The 20519-nt window shown below is 52.5% G+C and overlaps 7 protein-coding genes across 7 annotated transcripts; 5 read left to right on the top strand and 2 right to left on the bottom strand.

Moving 5' to 3' along the window:
- Positions 1-853: 853 nt before the first annotated feature.
- Positions 854-2630, top strand: SEPMUDRAFT_146158 (Indoleamine 2,3-dioxygenase). Its single transcript, XM_016903486.1, has one exon. The coding sequence runs from the start codon at positions 1162-1164 to the stop codon at positions 2611-2613; it is 1452 nt and encodes a 483-aa protein (XP_016765177.1). The 5' UTR covers positions 854-1161; the 3' UTR covers positions 2614-2630.
- A 521-nt stretch (positions 2631-3151) lies between these two features.
- On the top strand, positions 3152-6339 carry SEPMUDRAFT_146159 (uncharacterized protein). The gene has a single exon (XM_016903487.1). It carries the CDS (start codon positions 3371-3373, stop codon positions 6305-6307), a length of 2937 nt encoding a protein of 978 aa, XP_016765178.1. The 5' UTR covers positions 3152-3370; the 3' UTR covers positions 6308-6339.
- Positions 6340-6455: 116 nt separating this feature from the next.
- SEPMUDRAFT_146161 (Pex24p-domain-containing protein) lies at positions 6456-8197 on the top strand. Its single transcript, XM_016903488.1, has 2 exons — positions 6456-6928; positions 6992-8197. Exons 1-2 carry the CDS (start codon positions 6516-6518, stop codon positions 8151-8153), a joined length of 1575 nt encoding a protein of 524 aa, XP_016765179.1. The 5' UTR covers positions 6456-6515; the 3' UTR covers positions 8154-8197.
- A 14-nt stretch (positions 8198-8211) lies between these two features.
- Positions 8212-11022, bottom strand: SEPMUDRAFT_146162 (apses-domain-containing protein). Its single transcript, XM_016903489.1, has 2 exons — positions 10613-11022; positions 8212-10513 (listed from the first exon to the last, which is right to left on the bottom strand). Exons 1-2 carry the CDS (start codon positions 10842-10844, stop codon positions 8682-8684), a joined length of 2064 nt encoding a protein of 687 aa, XP_016765180.1. The 5' UTR covers positions 10845-11022; the 3' UTR covers positions 8212-8681.
- Positions 11023-11408: 386 nt separating this feature from the next.
- Positions 11409-13940, top strand: SEPMUDRAFT_146164 (anthranilate synthase). Its single transcript, XM_016903490.1, has one exon. The coding sequence runs from the start codon at positions 11713-11715 to the stop codon at positions 13720-13722; it is 2010 nt and encodes a 669-aa protein (XP_016765181.1). The 5' UTR covers positions 11409-11712; the 3' UTR covers positions 13723-13940.
- Positions 13941-14175: 235 nt separating this feature from the next.
- On the top strand, positions 14176-15388 carry SEPMUDRAFT_14184 (uncharacterized protein; the record flags this gene model as incomplete). Its single annotated transcript, XM_016902980.1, has 4 exons — positions 14176-14755; positions 14811-14911; positions 14998-15191; positions 15268-15388. Coding segments are annotated over 4 exons (996 nt in total), but the record flags the coding sequence as incomplete, so codon positions are not given.
- A 556-nt stretch (positions 15389-15944) lies between these two features.
- SEPMUDRAFT_146165 (NADH-ubiquinone oxidoreductase B18 subunit) lies at positions 15945-16904 on the bottom strand. The gene is made up of 3 exons (XM_016903491.1): positions 16743-16904; positions 16462-16586; positions 15945-16400 (listed from the first exon to the last, which is right to left on the bottom strand). The coding sequence occupies exons 1-3, from the start codon at positions 16825-16827 to the stop codon at positions 16296-16298; spliced, it is 315 nt and encodes a 104-aa protein (XP_016765183.1). The 5' UTR covers positions 16828-16904; the 3' UTR covers positions 15945-16295.
- Between the last annotated feature and the right edge of the window lie 3615 nt (positions 16905-20519).

Consider the following 20519-nt stretch of genomic DNA (forward strand, 5'->3'; position numbering starts at 1 on the left):
CGACGATGATGTGTTCGATGTCGTGGTACGTCAGAGAAAGATTTCAGCTGTTGTAAGATTGGCGCTGGCAATGGATGATGCTCGAGAACGTTTCTATGTACATTAGTACCTTACAAGTACCTGTACATATAGGTTGTCAGCACGTAGTGTGCGTCATTCATTGTTGACCTAGACGGCGGCGGAAGCTCCAGCACAGTTCTTTTCTTCTCTCTTTGTTTATCTTTTTTTTCCCCTTTTTTTTCGCAAAAATCTCTGCACGAACATGAACTTCACACTCTTGTCGGAAAAACGTCACTCCGCCACCAATGTTCGCCCCCCGGGCCCCCCACCTATGTACATGTATGTACTTGCGGAGAGCGAGCATTACACTCACGTTAGGAGGTAGGAGGTACAGGTAGGAGGTACATTCTGCACGATGATCATGATGCCTTCCCCCTCATCTCCAGCCTTATCTGCACCTTACATAAGGTACACGGAGCCGTTGCCCACGATACATGTATTTGTCGAAAGCGGAAGCAGCCGGACGGCCGTAGCAGATCAGACCCGGGCCGCGGGTCGGTAAGTGACCAGCTCATCATGCCGGTTTAGTAGGCATGGCATGTACATCATTACATGTGCCTGCTGGCGTCGTGCGTTTTCCGGCAGCAAAAGGGCGTCAGCTACAGTACAATTGCGGAGCTCCTCGAATTCACTTCCGCGGCGCTCAAAAGAAAAGAGCGACATCGGCTACAAGGAGGCCAATGGATTGAACCCTCGGGGATCTGCGGTTTGACGTGGTATCTACTTCTAGACCTCACCACCAAGCCGCTTCTCCTCGCGCCACTGCGGCCACTACACTACACACCTAAAGTACCACACGCCAGTACCTTACTTACTTTTCTTTTTGCTGCACCTCAAACAACCTCCTACCTACACCCCATCTCCCTTCACGACTTCAGCAGCAAACATCCTTGAGACTGCCGCTCGTACTGAAAGGACTCAGTTTTGCACGACACACTCGAATCTCGTCTCGACGGTGTCTCACTTTACCCTTCGCTACGACACCTTATAAAGCGCATACAACACACTCACGACATATACGCGGCTGGGCTTGCAACGTAGCGTCACGGCTTCGTCCATTGACGCTTCCAACGTAGCAAGCCTGCGTCTGGTGCATTCATCATGTTTCCCATTCCAAATCCCTCCGATTACGATGTCTCCACGACGAATGGCTTCCTGCCGACCCAGGCACCACTCGAGCACCTGCCACAGTCGTACTACGAGCCCTGGGAGTATACAATGAAAAATCTGCAAGGCCTGATGTTGAGCGGGAGACTTGGCGAGACTGTGGACAAAATGCCTGTCCTGTCCACTGAGCAGCTGGTAGGCGAAGCGCAATGGCGGCGTGCATATAGCATACTGGCATTCATGGCGCATGCATACATATGGGGCGGCGACAAGCCTTCCGAGCGGGTGCCACCATCTATCACAGTTCCATTTCTGGCGACATGCAAGACGCTAGAGTTACCTACTGTGGCGACTTATGCTGGCCTTGTCCTGTGGAACTGGAAACCAATTTTTGATGCTGAGCGCATGGACACGTTGGCCAACTTGGACACGATCGAAACTTTCACCGGGGCGTTGGACGAGAAGTGGTTCTACCTGATCAGCGTTGCCATCGAGGCGAGAGCAGGACCCATTGTTCCACTCATGTTGCATGCAGTTGAATCTGCCAGAAATGGAGACGCCAACTCAGTCACGGAATGTCTTCGCACGTTTGCAGAGCGTCTTGACGAGCTCGGTGTCATGCTATCTCGCATGTATGATAATTGCGATCCTCACGTGTTCTATCACCGCATTCGACCATTTTTGGCTGGTAGCAAGAACATGAAGGACGCAGGCCTTCCCAACGGAGTAGTATTCGACAATGGCGGCGCGATCAACAAGCAGCGCTACGTCCAATTCAGTGGTGGTAGCAATGCGCAGTCGAGCATTATCCAATTCTTTGATATTGTACTTGGTGTTGAGCACCACCCGACTGGGACGAGCAAGCAAAGTCCGCAGCCTGCTGAACGTAAGGCGAAAAAGGCAGCAGCACCCAACTTCATCCACGAAATGCGCCAATACATGCCTGGCCCTCACGCTCGATTTCTCGAAGCGGTTACACGAGTGGCCAATATCCGGGCGTTCGTCGACGAGCACAATTATGATCGAGATCTTCGTCTCTCTTTTGACGCCTGTGTTGCCATGCTGAGCGCCTTCAGAGACAAGCATATTCAGATGGTCAGCAGATATATCATCATCAAGAGCGCCGAAGCAAAGAAGGCTGCGAACAAGGCGGACGAAGCTCGGCAACAGAAGATCAACATCGCGTACCGGCGGCGCAAGGCGACATCAAAAGATGAGGGGGGTAGGGATGTGGATAGATCAGAGAGAGGGACTGGTGGCACCTCGCTCATTCCATTCTTACGGCAGGCCCGAAACGAGACAGGCGAGCAGGCCGTAGAGGCTTGGACGCGCCGCATCTTGAATAACAAGGGGAGAAGTTGTGCGCGCGATGCGCACGAGCGCCATGTCGAGCAGGGATTGTCTGCCGTGTGGAAAATCGACAACGGCGGGATATGCTATCATTAGACGTGACTGCGAAATAGCTGCACAATAACATATTCCTCGGTAGTCAGGCTACATAAGGTAGTCGATTTGATTCATTATTGTAACATGTACTTGTCGACAATGAAAGCCAGTACTGCACCGTGACCCTACAGGCGCCGAGCTCGGAGCTCGTCAGGAACGTCACTGTATACCTTAGCCTGTTCGTCACGTCGCGCAATGATGCGGAGCGACCCCATTTGCCCGAGAATTTGTATCTCTGTGTGTGTGTGTGTGTGTGTTGTGGGGCCACACCTGGAAATACACAGCTCCCACGTGAGGTCCACGTCTTTCTACCTGTCGGCACTGCTGGTTCCGGTGAGTTGGAGTGGCTCAGCACCAGTCCCTCTAGGTACCTGGTACCTAGGTAGGAGGTAGCACTCAATAGATAAGGTAACTTATCGTACCACTTCCATTGATGAGGACCGCACGACCACCGCTGTTGCTTGGCGCTGCTACTACTGTAACTCTATACCACTCTTCCCCTGCAATAACAACCTGATCGCCAGGGCAGGTAAGGTAGCTCAGGTATCTACCCTACGCCACTAGCACATACTGGACATCGTCGCTGTTTTGTCGACAACACACTCGTAGCCTGCAAGGCCAATGGAAGACGGCGCCTACAACAACAACGACGACGACGACGACTGAAACACAACTTTGCCCTTGTTTTGCATTCAACCTGCAGACGACCGGACTCGCAGGCACTACCTCCTACTTCGCTCTTGATCCTCCGACCGCAATGGACCGACAGATGCCTTCTCCCTTCGGCAAACAGTTTAATGCGGCACAGAACAACGAGGACTGGGAGGACTGGCTGCGGTGGGATCCCACTGCTGAGCCTACCTCTCCCGACGACACTTTCCACTCGGGCTCCTCCAAGAATGACTCGCCGATGCAGGAGTCCATCTTCCCTCTTGCGGTCCCGGGCACTGACGATGCGTCCTTGATATCCCCACTTATCGTGGGCGACGAGAACGACGGCCTGGGCTTCAGCAGTGGCAGTGGCAGTGGTGGTGGTGGCAGTGGTGGTGGCCTAGATGCAGACTTCACGCTCTTTGGTGCGGGCGACATTGACGCCGGCTTCGCCTTCTCCCAAGCCGCAGGGCTAGACGACTTTCCAGGCATGACAAAAATTGACACCACCCTCGCACAATGGACGCTGCCTGCGAACTCTGCAGCAGACCCTGATGCTGCTTTGTCCGCCACCTCGAGCAGTCATGCCCATGGTCCGCCCTCTTCCACTACTCTGGCGGTCACCACCCCAAGCTTGGATCAAAGCTCCCCATCCATCAACGATTCGCGGAACAGACAGAGCACATCCTCTACCTCGCCCCATCCGCCCAATCCTGCGAAGCAGAGGGGAGGTCGCAAGCGGAAGGCTGAAGCGCAGCCAGAGTCCAATATGGGCAACGAGAATGGCGGTTCGCAGGATGGTGATGATCACCCCAACAAGAAAAGCACGTCTCATAACGTGATTGAGAAGAGATATCGTAACAATCTGAATGACAAAATTGTCGAGCTGAGGAATAGCGTGCCCAGTCTGCGTGCCATGGGACGTGCCAATCACGGAGATGGCAACGAAGACCTAGGAGGTCTTACTCCTGCCCACAAGCTGAACAAAGCCACGGTCATGGCCAAGGCTACAGAGTATATCAAGCACCTCGAGAAACGTAACAGAACCATGGCCGATGAGATGGATGCACTCAAAGAGCAGCTGGCAAAAGTCGAAGCCGCTGTCGGAAGGTCCCGGCAAGCCAGCGTCGCCAATAGTCCACTGACAGAGACCCAGCGTTCGCGCGAGGCACCTTCGTCTGGTCCACTGACAACACCTAACTTCCTCAATATCCCACAAGATCAATCTAGGTTCGGGCAGCCCGTAGTGCAGCAGCAATACATGCAATTGCAGGCTCAACCAGCATATGCTCGTCCACCTCACCCCCCTGCAGAGGCGCAGAACCACTCGCAGTACGCCAATGGCAGAGGAAAGACATTCATGAACAAGATGATGCTGGGGACTATGGCTGGTATCATGGCAATGGAAGGATACAGCGAGCATCAACAATCGGGCGATAATACTTCCGGCCTCGCCTCGTTTCCAGCCGTGCTCTTGAAGCGTGCGATGGCACGACCACACTCGGCATCCTCGACTGCGACGCTCTCACGATATGGCTTTTTGCCCGTAGTAAAGCTCGTCATGGTTGTTGGCATACTCCTGTACCTGCTCGCACCACTGCTGCACTATTCACCACGACGCAAACATAAATTATCGGCTTCTACGTGCTTGCCCAAAGCACCCTCACTCGCGTCGCCTGTTGAGGTTCGCAGGCAAGCATGGCTTACAGCCATACAATCGGTCTGGGTTCCGAAGCATTTTCTGCTCGAAGTTGTCGCTGTTGGTGCAAAGATGTTTCAGCTCAGCTTGCGAAGATTTGTCGGGGCTGAAACTTTCATGGCAATCGCTGGAAGCAACAAGGAAGAGGAGGCCGCCCGTATCAAGGCCTGGGACATTGCTATTGACGCTCAGCTCGCTGGAGGTGATGCCCACGTTTCGTATTACCGATTGCTTCTGACGCTCATGGAGAGCGGTACCTTGCCAGACTCACCCGCACGACTCATGCAAAAGGCCGTTCACTTCCGTGTATTCTTCTGGGAGGTTGCTAATGCAGGCTACGGCAATATTCTTGGCTTCAAATCTTTCACTGAAAAGGTTGGGAGGATCTACTGGGACTCTGCTCGTCGTCAACAGAAGGATCTTATGCAAGCCAGATCAGGGGCTCGGCCTGCACATGACGATGATGTTGACATTCTGCCCGACCATCTTGCGAGATTGGTAGAGCTCGACTGTGATGAGGTGCTCAGTGATGATATGATTCAGCGTGCATGGAATCTTGCATGGAATAAGCCCAGTGCCCATGCTATAGAGGCTAACGCGGCAAAGGACAGCGTTGTGGAAGATCACGCTATCCGATCTCCCATCGACGCCGTTGCCGCATGGTACGCAAACACGACTATTGATGACACTTTGGCAGACTCTCTGAGTGATGACGTTTCCTCATTCGACACGGAATACTATCTTGGCCTTGCGCTGAGTGTCGCTCCGCCTGCCTCAAGCACGCATGTACGAGCACTTACAGCAAAGGCAGTGCTCTCGAATAGCAACCGCAAGGCCAACATTGTAGTGGCTCTCGAGGCACTGCCTGTGTTATGCTCGACAGGTGGCATGAATCTGGTCAGCCACGCGCCAGCCTCGCCGGATGTCTTTACAGCCTTGACACTGGCCAAACTGATCTCGCTGACGGCGAACTCGTCGCCCCAGGCAACTCGCGAAAGAGCTTCCAGCGCACTCAACGGTCTCAAGCTTGCGCCAGGGCAGTTTACGCTTCTAACGGCAGTCGCCGCGTATCGGCTGCTGCGCATGCTGACGTCTGGCAATGCTGCTTCTCGGGCAGAGGAAGGGGTTGAAGAATTGGCAGGTAGCCTTCGAGTGTGGGCTGGAACTACTACTGGTCGGGACAGCGGACTCGGCCACGCTGGACGCACGAAGATTGTCAAATTGTGCTTGGACCTTGCGAAGCAGTTGGGAGGTTGGGACGATGAGGATAGCGGCTATTCTTCTGCTGATGGCGCTCGCACGCCGCCGAGTGCCACATGTAGTCCCACGCGTGTGATTACGTAGAGCCATTTTAATTAGACTTTTGTCTCCCGTTACCGCGGCTTGCATGTGACATCTGGTACCTTACCTCCTAGACTTGCTGCACCTGCATACCTAGGCGCCGGACACACCTAGCGAGGACAACCGCACCTACACACACATACATGCATACCTTACACGCGTTGAGCCTTTGTCGCCACTGCTAGGTGATACGTCCGCGATCATCGCCGCCATGGCAGAGCCGGCGAGTCCTCTCGCCAACCGCGACGAACCCATCCCCGTCATCCGCATTGGAGAAGGCGGCGAAGACACGTCTGATGCGGAGAGCGACCAGGCGACCACCCGACGACAACGAGACCGACTGCGGGAGCGTGCGATTCGCAGTTCGAGTCGGCTCCGCGAGAAGTTCGAGGGCGACAGTGAGGGCGGCGGCGGCGGCGGACGACAGAGCTTACAGGACCGCCTTTTCAACAGCGTCCTCAGCCAAATTTTGCCGTCTCCGCCGCCCCAGCTCGACAGCCCCCAACACGATCTTGATGCCGGCTACGACGAAGGCGATGACGGCGATGCTGATGCACCGCCGAGGAAGAAAGACCGGCGGAGCAAGCATTATGTGGACAAGCCTGAGTTCGGGCCGCGACTCATGTAAGTGCAGCACAGTGAACATACAGTGGACCTCATCGGGGCCACCATCTTTGACGCTGCTAGGACATACAACTTCCGCCGCTTCAACGCGCGCATTGGCGTCGTGTTCGTCTTCGAGAACATGCTCATCCGGCTGTTCTCGTGGCGCCAGACGACCGCAACGCTGTCCTTCCTGGCGGTTTATACTCTCATATGTCTTAAGCCTCACCTACTTGCGGTGCTGCCATTGGCTCTGCTGCTCTTTGGCGTGATGCTGCCGTCTTTCCTCGCTCGACATCCGACGCCTGCCAACGACCCTCGCATCGAACCCAGCTACCGCGTTCCAGCGACTGCGCCTGCCAGCCGGGTCAAGCCCGCGCCCGACTTCAGCACCGATTTCTGGCGCAACATGCGCGATTTACAAAACAGCATGGAGGATTTTAGCCGGCTGCACGATGCTGCGAATGACTACGTCACACCGTACACGAATTTCAGTGACGAGACGCTGAGCTCGGGCGTTTTTCTCATGCTCACCACATTGAGCATCGCGGCATTTGTAGGCAGTAGTCTGGTGCCATGGAGGGCAGTCGCGCTGCTGGGAGGCTGGGCGGCTGTACTGTCGGGTCATCCTCAGGCGCAGAAGGCGCTTCTTACTACGAAAAACCTCAAGCAGCTGCGACAGCATGTGCACTTGCTCCAGAGCACGCTACGACACTGGGTTGAGCGCGACATTGCCATGGACGAGCCTGCCGAGCTGCGCCAAGTGGAGATATTTGAGCTGCAGAAGCATCACGCAGGAAGCAAGACGTGGGAGTCGTGGCTGTTCAGCCCATCACCCTACGATCCGCTCTCACCTCCGCGCATCGCAGATATTCGTCCGAAAGGTACGCAATTTTTTGAGGATGTACGTCCCCCGCATGGGTGGCAATACAAGGAGAAGAAGTGGACCCTTGATCTGTTTAGCAGAGAGTGGGTGGAAGAGCGGATGATTACTGGAGTTGAGATCGAGACTGCGGGCGAGAGGTGGGTATATGATATCCCGCCCGAGGAAGTGGAGCTTTTGGAAAGTCTTGGTAGTCCTGGTAGTACCAAGGACAAGCACAAGGCGAGGAATATCCCCAGAAGTGGGTGGGAAGAGGGAACAGGACATGAGCGGCGTGGAGAATGGAGACGTAGGCGATGGACGAGGCTTGTAACGAAGAAGCGAAGCAATGAAGATGAAGACGAAGACAAGACGCAAGACTGATTCGTCTACATTCTGACACATGTACCTGAGATAGCATCTACGAAGTTCCCTACACTCCCTCCCATGCTCTGGTAGGTTGCTCCGTTCTCGACGAATGCAAATTTATGGAGGGTTCAGCTTTGACCCGACCTAGATAACTGCAGCGGGGTCGATAAGCACAGATCGCCTTTCGAAGGGCGTCAGGAGCTTTTATTGTAACCTTGCGCGCGCGCGAGAGAGAGGTATCCCCATCGCGTGCATCACCGAATAAACAGTACTCGCAACCGAGCGTGGGCGATTGACACGGTGAGTTCTCGAGCACAAGGCTGCCCAATGCCCCACGCAGAGCTATTGCAGCAGCAATTGGTGAGTATGTAATTCCATCTTGCACAGCGACGGATACGAACAGCTCAAGAAAGCCTTCCTGACATCCCCTTCACCGTAAATTGTGGGTGCCCGTGCATGCTCATGGGTCATTCAAGGTGCATGAGCATTTCCACTCCGCACGTCTACGGTACATGAGGATTCGATCGTCCATATTCGCGTCCCTTAAGCAACGCCAAGCTGCCAGTCCTCGAGCTCTGCCACAATCTCTGGTAGCATGCCTTCGACGTCTTCTTCTCGGACATCCAACGCTCCGGTAATCAGCCGCTTGTAGTCCGTCTGCTTATCATTCATGCCAGCATTGGAGAGTGCTTGCACAATCGCCGTAAAAAGAATCTTGCGCTGCTCCACGAGTTCATGAAGCTCCTGCACAAGCGGTAATTTCTGCGTCACCTGCTCATCTTCTTCGTCAAGTAGCATGTCGTCAGGAGGTGAGTCTGACTGGGTCTGCTCTTCCTGGCTGAGGATTTGTTTGAGTTCGGCGTCTTCGTCTTCTTGCATCAAAGCCTCGTATTCTTGCATCAGTGCTTCCAGCTTCCGCGATAGCGCATCGTCGTCTTCGGCATCGTCGTCACGCTGCTCGAGATCTTTGGCAGTCAGCTCATCTAATTGTTGATGTAACATATCAATCTGCACCGTGCGTTCTGCAGCCACTCGCTCAGCCTCGAACCTTTCGGCCTCCTTCTCTTCAATCTCCGACTCGAGATGCACTGCGAGTTGCTCTGCTTTACTTTTCAGTGCGGGCATGATTGCCGAAGTGAGAGAGAGGGCGGCTTCCGACTTGAAGTTGCTACTGTTGGACGAATGTGAGGCTTCACCAAAGCCAGCTAGCAGGGGGTCGATCGCCGCACTCTCACCTATACCGTTGACATGGGGTCGCACTGGACCGCCGAGAAAAGTGGATCCCCGACTATCATTCTGGAATGGAGAAGATGATAGTTGCCGATTGTTACTCCGCTCTTGTCGGCGTCGATTCAGTTGCACAATCAACGAGTCTGCTGTCTCTCCCATGTGATTGGGTATTCCGACAGCGGCATTTCTTCCGATCAAACTTCGTACACATTTGCGAGCTCCATTACGTGCTGCGATAGTAATGGCAGTATCGCCATTGTTATCTTGCGTGTCTAGGACGCGTTCTATGCCGTCCGGGCCCATGACTTCGGGCATTTTGTTGAGAATGCAGTCCATGTAGTACCGGGCGCACTGATACTTGCCCTTCCGTTCCGTAATGTTTGCAATGTGGTGGAAAACCGTCTGCCCATACCATTCCTGCATGTTCACGGTCCGAATCAGCAAGCCGGCAAGCTTGTCCATGTTCTGGCGGTCGTAGTTGTTGGTGAAGAGAACGGCACGCATCAGAGGAGTCTCTCCATTTTTCGACTGCACGTCCACGGCGGCTTGCCGTCGAATCAGGTCCTTGACCACTTCGAGATCGCCCATAGCGGCAGCCCAATGTAAGGCAGTATGTCCCTTGTCGTCAATGGGCCGGTTGAGATCCGCGCCTTGGGGCGGTAGTGGAGCCACTGGCAGCTGGTCTGGACTGTCCATAAGCATAAAGTAGTCGAACAGCTCATCTGCCCACAGCTGGTGCTCCTTGTCGGCCTGAGACATGGGATCCTCCACCCTGCGGCGTTTGCGAGCACCTCCCGTATACTGCGAGTCGTAATCTTCGAAAACCTCGGATACGACCGTCACGTCATCAGGTGTGTCTGCATCGTGCATGCTCATCTGGTCATAGTCGTGCATGCCAGCAGAGGCGGCGCTGCGCTTCGACGGCGGTTTCATGGGCGATTCCGGCACCTTCTTGGGCGCAGCGCGTCGCGCAGTGGCGGTCGCGGTGCGTGGTGCTCGCGGCTTGGACGAGGCAGCAGTGGCGTGCTTGGGGGCGGGTGGTGGACTCCTGTCGCCAGGCACGTAGTCAAAGATGGGCCGTAGCTTGTCCAGTACGCCGTTCTTCTGCGCCAGCTCGCGACCATCGGGCAGAGGGATCCATGTTCCTGCGCACACGTCGCGTGATCAGCAATCGCAGCCTCTTTGACGCGCTTCCCTGTGCCTTTCCGTCGTTGTGATCGGCCTTGTCTGGCGGGCGGAATTACCCTGGTATTTGCCATATCCACCTTGCACCTTCTCGTGCACGCCCTTCTGCACCTCGCGCTCCAGGATACGCGTGCGCGCCGGCTTGTCGTAGTCGGCGACTTTGAGGATGTGCGTCGCGTTGATCCAGTCGTCGGAGCGCCGGCGCATGATGTGGTTGCCGCTGACATTGTACTCGTACACCGGCACGTTGCTGTACGTCGCGCTGTAGATGCGCTTGTCGTCGGGCGCCATTTTGGTGATCTGCGTGTCGTGATGGTCACTGTCTGTGTAGGCCGCACGCGTCGTGACTGGAGGGGAGGGAGGCTTCGGTCGGTGTCGGGTTAAGGCAGTGGCATGGGCGGTAGGTCGGGATACTGGACAGTAACATGAAGGTACCTGTGAAGTGTTGCCGCTGTCGGATCATGGAGAATGCTGGAGCCTCAACCTGGAGGTAGGAGGTACTCGGGAGGGTCAGCCCAGAGCCAGAGGAAAGTAGAGGAACTCGCGCCGGGTCACGACTCACGTCAGGATACCAGGTACCTAGGTACATGTAGCTTAACCTTAGGCAGTAAGGCACAAATCTTGACCGGATATCTAATGCCTCAGGCTGCCACATTGGGAGGCCACTTTACTGAGAAGAGATATCCCGAACAGTCATCAATTCGCTGCTTAAACTGCTTTTCACTCGCGTCTCTGCCAAACCCCATTGGGACTACCCAGTCCAGCCCAGTATTCCTCCTGAATTTACAGGTATTGGCGCCGCAACACAAGAATATTCACTTCATATCCCCCCACGGCACGGCCCAACATGCCCAACGTCGATCTGATCGACCACTCGCCACACCACCCAGAGCCTGCGGCCCCCATCGCCACCGCCTCCAATCTCATTCTCATCGACAACTACGACTCCTTCACCTGGAATGTGTACCAGTACCTCGTGCTAGAAGGCGCAACGGCCGAAGTCGTGCGCAATGACCAGATCTCGCTGGAAGAGCTGATTGCTCGCAAGCCCACTCAGCTCGTCATCAGCCCGGGACCGGGTCACCCGGAAACGGATTCGGGAATCAGTAAAGATGCCATTAGGTACTTCAGTGGGAAGATACCTGTTCTGGGCGTCTGCATGGGCGAGCAGTGTATCTACTCCGTCTTCGGTGGGACCGTGGAGAAGACGGGTGAAATCCTCCATGGCAAGACTTCTCCCCTGAGGCACGACGGTAAGGGCGTCTACTCTGGCCTACCCCAGGACGTGGCTGTCACGAGATATCACTCGCTGGCTGGTACGCATCCTACCCTGCCTGAGAGCCTCGAAGTGTCGTCGTGGATCGCCGTGGGACCGGACGGTGGCAAGGGTGTCATTATGGGCGTCAGGCACAAGGAGTACCTCGTCGAAGGCGTGCAGTTCCACCCGGAGTCCATTCTAACGGCGGGAGGTCGACTCATGCTGAAAAACTTTCTGCTCATGCAAGGTGGGACCTGGACCGAAAATGCTCGTCTGCAGGCCGAAGCTCAAAATACCGCGAACGGATCGAAGTCACAACTAAACGGGACGACGAATGGGGGGAACAAGGAAAACATCCTGCATCGCATCTACGACCAACGCAAAATCGATGTAGCAGAGCAGAGGCAGCTACCCTCTCATCGAATGGAGGATTTACAAGCTGCATATGAGCTGGGTCTAGCTCCCCCCTCAATCTCATTCCCAGACCGACTCCGGCAAAGCCCCTTCAAACTTGCTCTCATGGCTGAGATCAAACGAGCTTCTCCCTCCAAAGGCATCATTCAGATAGACGCACGAGCGCCTGAGCAGGCCAGATTGTATGCACTTGCAGGAGCCAGCACCATATCGGTGCTCACCGAGCCGCACTGGTTCAAAGGCAGTATCGATGACCTTTGCAACGTGCGGAAAGCAGTCGATGGCATGTCGAATCGACCTGCACTGTTACGGAAAGAGTTTGTATTTGACGAATATCAGATTCTTGAAGCGCGCCTTGCTGGTGCCGATACCGTGCTCCTCATTGTCAAGATGCTCCACCTGGAGCTGTTGACAAGGTTGTACAAGTACTCACAGTCCCTGGGTATGGAACCACTGGTAGAGGTCAACACCCTGGAGGAAATGGAGATTGCAGTGAAGCTGGGCTCGCAAGTCATCGGCGTCAACAATCGCAATTTGACTAGCTTCGAGGTCGATATGGACACCACAACGCGACTCGTGAAAATTGTGCCGAAAACGACAATACTTTGTGCGCTTAGTGGCATTGCTGGACCCAAGGACGTCGAGCCTTATCAGCAAAACGGTGTAGGTGCAGTATTGGTTGGCGAGGCACTGATGCGAGCCGCAGATACTACCAAATTCATCAGCGAACTTCTTGGATCCAGCGAGGGGTCGATCAAGACGAACTCACAAAAGAAGCTCCTTGTCAAAATTTGCGGGACACGAACCCCCGAGGCCGCAAAGACGGCCATTGAAGCCGGCGCTGACCTGATTGGTGTAATCATGGTGACTGGCAGAAAGCGATGTGTATCTGCTGATACGGCTCGTAAGATCTCCGAGATAGTGCATACCACACGTAAATCAACCCCATCCGTGACGGTGGTCGCTTCGAATGAGGCGAATGCAACAGCCACGAGCTTCTTTGCTCATGCTTCCTCGCACCACGTTCAACACCCAGATCGCGCCCTGCTGGTTGGCGTGTTCCTCGACCAACCACTGGATTTTATTCTCGAACAGCACCGATTGATTAATTTCGATATCATTCAGCTTCATGGCTCGGAGCCGCTGGAGTGGGCTCAGCTGATACCTGTGCCGGTGTTACACAAGTTCAACCCTGGAGATGCTGGATTGACGACCCGCGGCTACCACTCATTGCCGCTGCTTGACGCTGGTGCTGGCAACGGGAAGCAATTGGACATGGCACGGGTCAAATCATTGCTCGAAAGCGATGGTGGTCTTCAGGTCGTGCTGGCGGGGGGACTGAACTGTGACAACGTATCGGAAGCTTTAGCAGCGCTGGGTGATGCCAGGTCACAGGTCGCTGCTGTGGATGTGAGCAGCGGCGTCGAGGAAGACGGTGAACAGGATTTGAGCAAGATCAGAGCATTTGTGAAGGCGGCGAAAGAGATCGCACTATAGACATACATCCATGTGGAAGCTTGTTCGAGCTCCCTGGCTTCACTGTTCGATCCCAGCATTTCGTGACCAGCGTGCACAAAAGCGCTACACTCTCCGCCGCGAGTTCGTGACGATATCTCCAGCCTCATCGTGGAGCAGATTTGACTCCATCGGCGCAAACACTGCATTAGTCTCAGACTGACATTGTAGGCAGCACCACAGCCGAATGCCTCACTTCATTCACTCCTATGCTACCCCTCTTGGCGCTCTTGGTTGGCGGACTTGGTTTTACTTCACTTGCGGTCGTATTCATATCTCACTGTGTTCTACGGCAGGCGCGACAGTCAACCCTCAGGATATAATAACAGTGTCTCCTCCGTTGTCATTGCGCCACGCTCGACACATCCACATCTTTACTCCATCGTAACCTAGTCTCAAGCAACACTCCGAACCACCTTTGGAATCTGCGTCAAGATGGTGCACAAAGCATTGTCAGGTTGCGTGATAGTGACTGCCGGCACTGGCGAGAAGGACTGGAACAACAAGCAGCTCAAAGACTGGATCGATAACGCTTCTGGCACATTCGAGCGCACGATCACTGATGAAACCACTCACTTGGTTGTCACTGAGAATCTGTGGGCAGCAGCCGGCCCGCTGGTAGAAGACGTGATTGCACGCAAGAAGAACGGTCAGAATATCAAAGTCGTTTCGCAAAAGTGGCTCGAAGATAGCCTGCTGGCGAAGTCTAAACTGAAGGAGAAACCTCACGAGTTTGCCGTCCCCGGCTCGGCCGACCGCGAGGGTGGACCTGGCGATATTCGATCGCATACTGGGTTGATCAAGGAACTGTATCTGGAGAACACCGAACTCTCCGCAGCCCAAGAGAAGATGAACCTCAAGCAGCAGCAGATGGAAAATGACTTGGCCAAAGAGCAATTGGCGGAAAGTGAGCGAGAACTCTCGAAACACATCAAGGCGAGCATGAGCGTCCCAGAACAAGCTGCGATATTCAAGAAGGGCGCGCAGAAGGCGAGGGCCCTTCTCGCGAGTAAGCGTCTTGTGTTCCTCTGACCGTACATTGCGATCATGCTAACTATGAGCTCCCAAAGGCAACCATCACATCTACCAAGACCCCACGGGATTCCACTTCGATACGACTCTGACCAAGGTCGACACCAAGAATAACACGAACGAGCGATACAATCTTACCGTAAGTGTAAACCGCAGCGTCTGGCTCTACGAGGACCACAACATAGGTACATGGTAATCCACTGACTCTTAACAACGCAGATTCAGATCTTCGAGTCCAACGCCACGCCTCACACCTACGCCTTCACCACCTCCTTCTCTGGTACGAGGGTGCCGCAGGTAATCAATACGATCGTAGGCATTGGCTCCAACCTTCCAACGGCCTTTCGAGCCTTTCGAAACGCGTTCAAGGAAAAGACCGGAATCGAATGGAATGACCGCATCAAAGTGGCGAGAGAGAGGTGAGATCAATTGCGCTGTGTCAACGACTTTCTAACCACCAACGCACCATCACTAATGGGATATAATAACACACAGGGAGCAAGCACTCAAAGCTGCGAAGAAACTGGGCATGGCCGTCGCAGGTCCACAGACGACCGAGGATTTTCGTTCCCAAAAATTCCAGTACTACCCGCCCGCGTACGGCCCCATTGGTGAACTTGTCACCTTGCAATCTCCGTCACCACTACAGCAGCAGCAGCAGGAGGAGGAGGAGGAGGAGGAGGAAGAGACGATGGGAGAAACCCTCTACGACGCTTCTCGGCAACCAAATTTGGCTCCACGCTCCGAAACGCTTGTCAGAGCAGACTTTGACCCACAGGATCTCGCCAGATTCAACGAGGCTCAGATGGTGGATAACGAATCTGGGGAGAAGTTGGATCCAATGGCACCGCCGTATGAGTTCGGAAAGAGCAGAAACTCCGAAGAAGACTTGAGCGGATCTGCTGTCGACGTCGGCAAGAGTAACCTTCGAGCTGCGGAGGACTTGGTAGTCGAGACGGATGTGAGCAGCTACATGCCTGCGACTACGGACCAGCAAGCCTATGCGCTTCCATCACTACTGGACCATCCTGAGCACAGTCGTGGCAAGCGCAAGGACGGTTCGATTGAGCTGCAGCAGCAGAAAGAAGCCAAGAAGCAAAAGATCGATATGGAGACTGGGGAGTATATGGTCCAAGATGTTCTTGGCGATCAAGATGTGGCCTAGGACATGTATGGACGAGACTGCGCTCGTCGCAGAATTGGGGTGGGCATTCAGAATGGCACATGCTGCTGTACACGACCATCTCAAAGAATAGGAAGGGCAGTCAACTCAGTGGAGTCGCCGCGCGCTGCGACTGGGCTGAGCCCTGAGCTTGCGGGCACCGTGCGTACCATATTCAGCGAGCATGACATCAATAGCGACCTACTTCTCCAACACGTTAGGGCGGCGCTGCAGTGCTTCAGCTGGACCTGTTCCAGAGTGGTTGGGTACTTGTATGTACACTGGCCACGAGACACCAGCATAGCCTTCTCACACTTCTCCACGATGCATCGTTGCTCATGCCCAGTCAGAGGACGAGCCTCTAATTTGATCGCTGTCCACCCTTCTGCGCCCTAATCTCGTCCATCTTCTTCACACGTAGCTTGAACTCCTCGTATTGGCACTTTTCGTACGAATGCCTCTCGTCCTGGCCCGCGCGTTAGCTTTTCCTCCGCCTCTCCACCTACCAGCACAATTTCCTGACACACCTGACACCGCCAGTTGAGGTAGTAATTATCGTATCGGCACTTGTTCAACGGGATGAGGAGATGAGCGCATGAATCACGGTAGGCCAGCGGAAGTCTGGCGTCGCTCATTTCCTGTCGCGTGGCTTCTGTAGTCGCACTCGATCTTAGCATACGCTCTACCGAGGTCTGCTCGGACCATGCGAGTAGGGAGAATGGGGTGGTGGTGGAGGAGGAGAAGGAGGGAGAGGGAGGAGGTGGTGGTGGTGGTGCTGATGCGTGCGGCGACTGATTGCTGGACGTACGGCGAGTGGTCGAGCCATGACTGAGTCCCACGACGGCCTCCTTGACACTCTCGGCCGTGTCTACGATTTGCTCCGTGACGGTCATGGTTTGATGGGTGGCGTTGCGTCGGTAGTGAAGTACAGAGTGGCCGTGGCATGCAAAGCAGTGCAGTGCAGTGCAGGCAATGGATATGTCTAAAGGACCGACTAAGGTAAGCCTGGTAAGGTACCGAAACCGAAGAACAGGCGAGGTTGCGTCCCGTCCCGTCCCATCCCGTCGACAAGGTAGGCAGTTCTGCTACGGAGGCCCAAAGTGGCCAGCCGCCACACGTCACCCCCGGCTTTCTTTAGCTTCATTTTCCTACTACTTCCACCCTTCTACCTACTATATACTACTATATACACTCGCTATACGCTCGCCGCCTACCTTGCCGTTACCGCCGCATCCGTCGCTACCTACTAATATGCCTCGGACGTACGTACCTAGAGGACTACGCGCTATAGACTATAATAACTATTAGGTCTATATCGCTACGTAGCTCGCGGAAGGTATCTTATAGAGGCAGATTATCGCTAATCTATACTAGTAGTTCGGTATTTCTATCGTAGAGCGTATATTCGAACGACGGCTATAAGCCTAAGGCCTTACTATAGCCGCCGTACCTTTATATCGTTAATAGTATAATATCTTCGACGAAGACGATAGCTTGCGTATACGTATAGCGTATACCTATACTAAGCTACGACTTATAGATAGTAAGGCAGTTACGATTCTAGCGATTAATAGCTAGAAAATTAGTATAAGGACATATCGGCGTATACGTAAAGAGCTAGGGTTTAGGAAGCAGATACTAGTAGTAGAGTAAGTATATACTAAAGAGTTAATCGCTATAGTACTCGTAGACGAGCTCGCTAAGTCAGAGGTAGAGGTATATAGTAGGAGGAACCTATATATATATCTGCGTTTAGAGATAAATATAATTAGGAGGTATATAGGCGCTTACCGTCTACTCGCTTACTAAATCGCTATCGGCTAACCTACTTAGGGACCGTATCTACCGTATTGTTAAATTGCTTAATCCCGATAGTGTTTAGCGGCGATACGAGAAGGCTAGAGAGTACTATAGTACTATTATTATACCTAGGCCGTTAGCGGCAATTTCAATAGATACGTACTATAAGTTCGAGTACTAGAGTATTTAGATATATAGTGCAATCGACGTATACGCGCGGTATATAGAGTAGATTTACGTTAGAATTACTAGTAGATCGGCCGTTTCGGTGCTCGCTTAGTATATTATAATACTACGCTATAGTAGATATGTACCGGTAATTATACGCTCGGATCGTAGAGGTAAGATTATTCTAGCCGCCGACGCGTACTATATAGTACGTTATACCGCTTACGACGTCGAGAATACTAAGTATAGTACTCGCGGCGAGGCCTCGTTACTACTACTACGATTCGGTAAATACTTCCGATATAGTATAAGTAAGATGAATTAGCGTATCGAGGCATAGTAGAATTAGTAGGCTAAGGCGCTAAATAGATAGCGCGCGTACTTCTATAGCTTAAATACTACGAACGAATTTGACCTAGAGTTATTAGGCGATCGTATTACCTTCCTAGCGATCTATACTACGATTCTCCGTAAGATAGTAGTAGGATTCGTAAAGATATAGAATTACTATAAGATTCGGAGGCAAAACAATCGGCTATACTCGATTCTAGGTATTCCTTACGTATTACGGCATTATCTAGAGCTCTATAGCGCTACGTAGTAAGGTATATATATACCTAAGGAGGTTCTACAGACGCTCGAAGGGATACTAGAAGGGTTTAATATATATACTCGCTCTACTCGTAGCCTGCTCGCTAACTTAATACTATAGACCTCGAGACCTTTCTTCCCGCCGATACCTACGAATAGTACAAAGCGAGCCTCCTCCTCTATAGCTTCGCGCTACCTATTAGTAGTACGTCGTATAACGTAGCGACTAGCGACCGTACGTACCGTACGGCCTATATTACCCTACGTAGCCTAGTAAATAACTATATTAGCTTAGAACAATAGCTAATACTCGGTATACTTCTAAAGCTATTAGTAGTAAGAGATTAGATACCTACGCGCTAGACAGCGGAAGTATTTAGAGATATTAGTAACGCGCTAATTGCAAACGAGGATTTAGGTATTATCGAGTTCTATAATAATCCGTAGGTTATAGGGCTAGTATCTCCTCTACGAGTATAACTACAAGCTAAGCGAGCTAAGCCCTCCGGGGTATATATTACGGTACGTACTATTATTTGAATTCTTTTCTATATATATATATATATACTCTCTCTCTCTACCGACCTATTTACTATAGCCGACAACCTACCTAGCCTCTAGGCTAAATACTATCTAGTCGTACCGTCGATTAGATATAGCGTTATATTCTATAAGTTCAATTTCTGCTCTTAGTACTATTAGCTTAATCCAAACCCTCTATGTACTAAATTTGTATACGAACTATTACGCGTACTAGAAAGTAGCCGTCCGGTTACTAGACAGCCGCCGCCGCCGCCGCCGCTATAGCCGTAGCCGTCGCAATCGTAGTAGCTAGTATCCGCGTACTAAGTAAAGGTTAGTTGCCTTAAAACGATCTATATAGCGAGTACTTAGCGACGGTTAATAGGGTTTCTAGACATTCGCAAGGATTCTATAGTACGCGAATACTATATATAACAAGGCTAATATCGCGTTTAGGGCTAAGGCCGCTATAGCCGTCGTACCGTACGCTAGTACGCTACCGCCGACTATACGTTAGTAGTATACGCCGGCCCTACCGTCGTCGCGGTTAAATCCGCTACCTCCGGCTATCTCGTTTAGTATTAGCGTTATAGTATATATATAGCGAGTTACTACGCGAGCTCTAAAGAATAACAACGAGTAGAAGTACTACGATCCGGTTGCCTATACCGACCTCTATAACTATTAGACGGATCGCGATCGAGTAGCTAATAGCGCTAAGAAGCTATTAATAGAATTTATACTCGCGCGATTCGAGCTAACTAAGTTACCTATATAGCCTATTATAGCTATTAAAGACTTCTACAACGTATTCTTCGTACGATTATTCTATTTAGAGACTAATAAGCCGAACCGTATATTATCTACGAGTATCGTAAGTGCCGACGTCCTCGAGTCTATAGAGGTATTTAAAATACCGCTACCTAGCAGATCTACTATACGTACCTACGAAGCTATTATCGTCGTTTAGTAGTACAAACAACTAAGGCAAAAGCGCAAGGATAGGGAGGGTACTATAGTATTACGCGCGATACTATTATACGCGATACTAGTAGCGAGCGTAGCGAGTAGCCGTATAACGCCCGTAGTATTAGAAGTCCTTAAGAGTATCGAACAGCTCTACGCCGATAAGTACGACGACGACGGCGAGGATAACGACGAGCTTAGCGAGGCCGACGACGACGACGATAGTATACTAATTATTAAGAAAGAGAAGGCATTATAGATAGAGAGCGTAACTAACGCCCGCAAGCTACCTAAGTTTGTCGAAATCGATAGTAATACCGATATAGACAACGCTTATATTAAGAAAGAGAAGGTATTATAGATAGAGAGCGTAACTAACGCCTATAAGCTACCTAAGTTCGTCGACTTAGAAGCGACGCTAGTAGCGAGCGCGACGAGTAGTACTACCGGTATAGCGATACTAGTAGCGAGTATAACGAGTAGTACTACCGCTACGCCTACGGCTAAGCGATATAAGCTAGCGGTTCTAATCGGAGAG

The sequence above is a fragment of the Sphaerulina musiva genome, assembly GCF_000320565.1.
Source record: "Sphaerulina musiva SO2202 unplaced genomic scaffold SEPMUscaffold_1, whole genome shotgun sequence".
Taxonomy (NCBI): domain Eukaryota; kingdom Fungi; phylum Ascomycota; class Dothideomycetes; order Mycosphaerellales; family Mycosphaerellaceae; genus Sphaerulina; species Sphaerulina musiva.